Raw genomic sequence first — 6,000 nt, forward strand, 5'->3', positions numbered from 1 at the left:
CGTGATGAAAATGTGTGTATTGAGCGTATCGCTTGTAACAGCGATCGAGGTGGTGGTGACCAGACTTGGATTAACCCATCTGGAGGCCAAGAGCTAGAAAAATATATGGCCTCTGCTAACTTCGCCTAATACATTTCTGTGAAAATACAGTAGGAAAGTGATGAGAATATGTTTCATATTTTTATCATATTTTATCATATGACAATGATTATAATTTGTATGATTCTTTTTAGACAGCTGAGACTCTGATCAGAGTGGAGGCCCGGGGCTGCAGCCCCCCTAAGAACTCCCCTTAATCCGGCCCTGGTGGTGGCCTATAAAGTATAAACTCACTGCAAAACCTAATCAGGGAAGATGAGCAATGATCAGAGGAAAACCCTCAGTAATAGGTCTCGCAAGCAATAAAGCAGATTGACAATCAGACCTGTCGTGCGAATATGGCGCAAGTGATGGAGGAGCTCAAACAGAACCTCCCACAGCCTATGTCGACAATCACAGTCTACTGCGAGTTACATAACATGGGCATGTGGTAGGGGCGCCCGAAGAAAATTTTCTAGGGGCCCATCTCTATGATTGCTATATTAAGTCTGCTATTTTTGGTATTTAATATACGTGGTTTGCTATATTATGTATACATTTTCGTGAGCCAGGAGGCCGGGCTCCACTTCGGGCGCACATGGCATGTGGGACCACATTGCATGAATGAAACTGCTAATAAGGAACTACGGTATAACGCCTTAACACGACGCCCACCACTGCAAAATGCAACATGGATCGCTGAAAACTGGAAATGCGTGATATTGTTGGATCAGTCATCGTGCATCTTATTTGAAGCAACAGACCGTGCTTGTGTGGGAAGGATACCCAAAGAAGCGTATGATCCGCAGTCTCTCCGCCCAACCGTGAAACTTGGCGGCGGCTCTATGATGCTGTGGGCTCCAATATTATGGTTTTCAGTGGGTCCTGTGCTGATACCAGTCGCGTCACTGTCCGTGATTAGTCGTCATTTCAGGGTGCCATATGAATCCAATGGTCCAGATCTTTTTCAGGCAATCATGCCGTATTCCAGAATGATAATTTGCCCATTTACACAACTGCAGCTGTTACGATGTAGTAAGAGAAGTATCGAAATGAAATTCAACGCATCCTCTGGCCTGGCCAATCCCCAGACCTGAACATAATTAAATGTAGGTGGTCCAATACCATAATAATCTTAAGATACACATGTTTCAGGTGTTTCCATTACATTGATATTATATTGACAAAGACCATATTACTATGTTATGAATTAGCCGTAATCCTATCATAATGAAAAAACATTTTAGTCTCTGAGTAACGCTAACATGCAAACTCTAAAACATTTAAGTACATGTTGCATAAAATCACGGCGAAATATTTATATCTTCGTAATTTTTATTATAAAAGGATTATTATAACTATATATAAAACTACATGAACTGACATAAAGGGGTATTTCCGGTTGACGGGGAAAGTAGAAATTTGGCATGATTGTAGCTTTCCGAGACTAACTGACAGAAAAATTGCCAACAGAGAACATTTTTAATTTTTAGGTGGTCTAAAGGGGAGATGAAGAAATTCCTGTTATTTAGATGAGCTTTATTTGGACGTATAATCTCAAATTTTAGGTACTTGGAATTGGAATACAAACGTGAAATTCGAGATGCTTGTACGTTTTCGTTAGCATTACCTAAGTAAATCAGTAAAAGTAAAAATTCCCAACTTTAGATTGGTTTTATGAGGAACTGAAAAATTTTTCCCAAGTTATTTATATGGGACATCATCTACATCCCAAAATGTTTAGGAACTTCCGGCAGGATTAGAATGATAAAATTTGGCATGATTGTAGCCTTCCGGGACTAACTGCCAAAAATAAAAATGCCAAAAGTGATTATTTTTAATTTTTAAGGGGTCTAAATGGGGATGAAGAAATCCCTATTTTATTTAAATAGGCGTTTTCGTGGGATACAAAATCTTATCTTTTAGATAGTTGAAATAGGAAAAGAAACTTGAAATTCAGTAGAATTTTGGGTTTAAAAAGTACGAGGCCGTAGGCCGAGCAAATGTGGGGGGGGGGAGAAGCCCCCAGCTGGACAAATTCAGTAAATATGGAGAGCAAATGAACGAAATTCACTGTTGATACAAAGGCTGATACGTAAGACACACTAGGCCGTAGGCCAGCGTTTCCCAACCGGTGTGCCGCGGCACAGTGATGTGCCGCGAATGGGTCGCTGGTGTGCCGCGAGGAAATCGGAACAAAATTAGTAATTCTATAGCAATCAAATTGCAAGACATACAGAAAAAGGTATATTTGTATTTCAAATTACTACTATGAATCTAAAATTTAAAGTTTCATACTGTGTTACTTTTCTGTAGAACATTTTCCTGTACATTTCTAATTTTGAAAAAAAAGTATTTGTTATCATTGTTATGACCATTATTGCTTCTTTATTGTTGCAGACTATTTCGTAACTTGAAATTTTAAAATATTATTCAATCCTTCCGGCAAAGTAAACATGCATACGAATTACCTATATTTGTGTTTTAAAAGTAAAAGAGATTCGTTTGTTCGTTCGTTATTTAGTGATCCTCCTTCTTAATGAAAGGTTGGATACAGTTTTCGAAAGAAAAAAAAAAGTGTATTTTTAACAACTTGAGCCCTATATCTGATTGTAATTGTTTTCTATTTTTAAATTAAAATGAAAAATAAGCATAATGATTTACCACGGGGAAAAAACAGTGGTCTAGCTTTCTTCTCTGTGAGAAGGATGTCAGTAATCAGAAAAAAAATACTACAGTATTTTATATTTTCAAATAATAATAATAATAATAATAATAATAATAATAATAATAATAATAATAATAATAATAATAATAATAATATGTGTGCCGCGAGAATTCAAGTTACCCTGAAGTGTGCCGCAAGTTGAAAAAGGTTGGGAAACGCTGCCGTAGGCAAAGCAAACGCAGGGTCTGGGGGCCGAGCCCGCAGCTAGCCAAAGGCTAGTCTTTATTATAAAAGCTACATGGAACTTGACTTTCCAATCTGTCTAATTAATATTGAATTTTTCGTATAAAAATAAATGTCTTGAACTGAGATTTTTTGACACATACAGAGGCGTATGCAGAGTGCGTGTCCTGACCATTCCTCCCGAAATAACGACTTTCTTGTAAATTTAGTCTAATTTTAGGGGTTATTTTATAAATTTTAATAATTTATCCTCATATTGAATTTGAACCCCACAAAGATATGCGCTTTGGAACCATAACGAAATAAATTGCTGCTTACGTAACTGTATATATAATTGTTAATAACTGATACTGTCTCGTACTTACGGCTGATCGCTGAGTTTTTCAAAAATAGAAGCATGTTGAGCAAAAAGGTAAAAGGCGCCATCTATCTCCACTTCTTTTACCTACGAAAAAATTAGAAAAGTATAAGTTTAAGTAAAAAATATATTTCATACCTAGAACATATACATGTGACAACATATTATTACAAGGAAGTGTCATACGTCAGGCAATATTTGCACAATCTAAATAGCGAGCGCGTGTATGCGCTGTGATCGATCGTAAGTACAAGGTCAAAGCCAAAATGTGGTGTAGCAAGCGGACTATTTAACATGGAAGTCGTGAGCCTTATGAAGAGTCGTAATGACGCGTGATTAGTGCCATACTAAAGCGTTGGACTAACATATGTTTCCTGCAGGTAGTCAGGCGTTTATTATTATGCTAATCATATGTCAAAACGACTCTGCATAAGGCGGTGTCACTCGTCAGTATCTTCAGTCAGTTTTTAGCAGTAATAACTGAGTGTTCAACAACTTCTGGCACAAACTCTTACATTATGAGTTCGAACTCGGGCATAACGCTGCGGCATCAATCCAAAACATTTAATACACGAAAGGGGTAAATGCAGTGAACCACAGCACAGCACTAATTGGTTCCAGAAATGTGTAGGTTGTAAAAATGTGGAAGATTAGGCTGCCCCAGTTCAGATTCTGAGCTCATATATGATACTGAGGAAAATACATCCACCAAAACACGACAATTGTCAAACCAATTAGACATCTCAGTCCCTATAGTGTGTCACCTTTACAAACTCTAAAAACATCAGGAGCTGCCACATTGTGCCACGCGGGTTTATCCTACCTCAGGTCCAGAAAAGAGCGGATATGTGTCGACAATGATGCAAAATCTGTGCGACGTACATTTCCTGAAACGGATTGCCACATACCACGAAAAGCGCATCTTTTCCGAAATCCGCATGTGCAAAAACAGTGGTTGAGCAAGGGTCAACTTTCAGAACCGGCTGCCAAGCCGTTTCCAGTAGGGATGGCCAGATCCGGATATTTTTGGATCCGGATATCCGGATCCACTTGGGTCCGGATATCCGGTATCCGGATATCCGGACACTGGATCCGGATCCGAGATTTCGGATCTTGGATCCGGATCCGAAAAAACTGATCTTGGATCCGGATCCGAAATTTCAGATCTTGGATCCGGATCCGAAATTTCGGATCTTGGATCCGGATCCGAAAATCCGGATCTTGGATCCGGATCCGAAATTTCGGATCTTGGATCCGGATCCGAAAAAACGGATCTTGGATCCGGATCCGAAAAAACGGATCTTAGATCCGGATCCGAAAATCCGGATCTTGGATCCGGATCCGAAAAACCGGATCTTGGATCCGGATCCGAAAAACCGGATCTTGGATCCGGATCCGAAAAACCGGATCTTGGATCCGGATCCGAAAAACCGGATCTTGGATCCGGATCCGAAAAACCGGATCTTGGATCCGGATCCGAAAAACCGGATCTTGGATCCGGATTCGAAACTCCGTGTCAGAAAATTCGGGTGTTCCGAATCAGCAAAATTTTCGAAATTATTGACAAAGTGATTTTCATTCCTATGCTTAAAATAAGATTTTAAGACACTTTTGGTATCTGATCGTGTGACAGCCTTGCGTTCCCTTCATTCTGTTGATATTTGGTTTTCGTGCCTTAATATGTCACAATTACTCCAAATTTGATTGAGTAAAACTGTCGAGTTAGGTGAGAGCAATCTCATTGTCAGATTAGATTCTAGTAGAAATACTTGACCGAAAAGGTAGTAAATCTTTTTTAAAGCTGTCGTCCTGGTGGAAATTTGTCCTTTGTTTTCTGTAACACTAGTCAAATGCTGGGATGAAACCTTAGTCTCAAGCCCAAGCTTCTTCATTAGACTCTGGCTGCTTACTTTTCTAATTCTTTCTGAGTTATTGTGGTCACTGAATGAGGCCATTTCCTAGTCGTGATGGGCTAGGCCATTGCTAATAGAACAGCCCATAAAATATAGATCAAATCAAATTAAGGAGCAACTTCCTTTTCTTGCTCTTGATGAGCATTTTTTTTCTTTCTTTAAAAATACGTTTCTCTGTGACCGTACCACTCCAGTTAGAATTAAGAATTGTAGTAGAGATGAAGTTCTAAATGGCAATTAATGTATCAAAATCAATGTATTAATGTACTGTATGTATACAAAATACCATATGGAGCCTCGAGCAGTAACACGTATCTTTTAATTAGTAATCCACTACTATTAACTCTGCATAGGTTGTATAAGGAGCTATATCATTCATGTAAACACATTGGCGGATGCAGGGGGAGGGCGAAAAGTCGTTTGCCCCTACCCAGCGCCACCATTAACAGTGTACTTTAGTAGTAATTTGTGGCAATTTCAGATCATCTAAGTAATTTTTCACTGCTAGCATCCCCAACCGCCCCCTAAGAATCCATCCGCCCCCTCCAAGAGTCCGTTCTGGATTCGCCCCTGCGCAAACATAATTTTATACAACTCATTCAAGAGTACATTTTGGTAGCTTTTTAAAATTTTTATCTTAAAGGATTGTCATTTCTCGTGGTTACTTACGCAATTTTGTCCACAGGCATATATGCAATTTCCAGTCATTACGCAAATACATTTATATACTTAATAGACCT

The 6,000-nt window shown here is 39.0% G+C and overlaps 1 protein-coding gene across 1 annotated transcript in view; it reads right to left on the minus strand.

The window, feature by feature from the left end:
* Positions 1 to 3,434, minus strand: part of LOC145664392 (uncharacterized) — a gene marked incomplete at its 5' end in the record, with an annotated part of 44,832 nt that extends 41,398 nt beyond the window's left edge. The window contains 1 exon segment of the mRNA XM_081731055.1: positions 3,355 to 3,434. Within this exon segment, the coding sequence (XP_081587181.1) occupies positions 3,355 to 3,415 (61 nt within the window).
* Positions 3,435 to 6,000: the final 2,566 nt, after the last annotated feature.

This window comes from Thermobia domestica, chromosome 11, assembly GCF_964235325.1.
Source record: "Thermobia domestica chromosome 11, izTheDome1.hap1.1, whole genome shotgun sequence".
NCBI lineage: Eukaryota > Metazoa > Arthropoda > Insecta > Zygentoma > Lepismatidae > Thermobia > Thermobia domestica.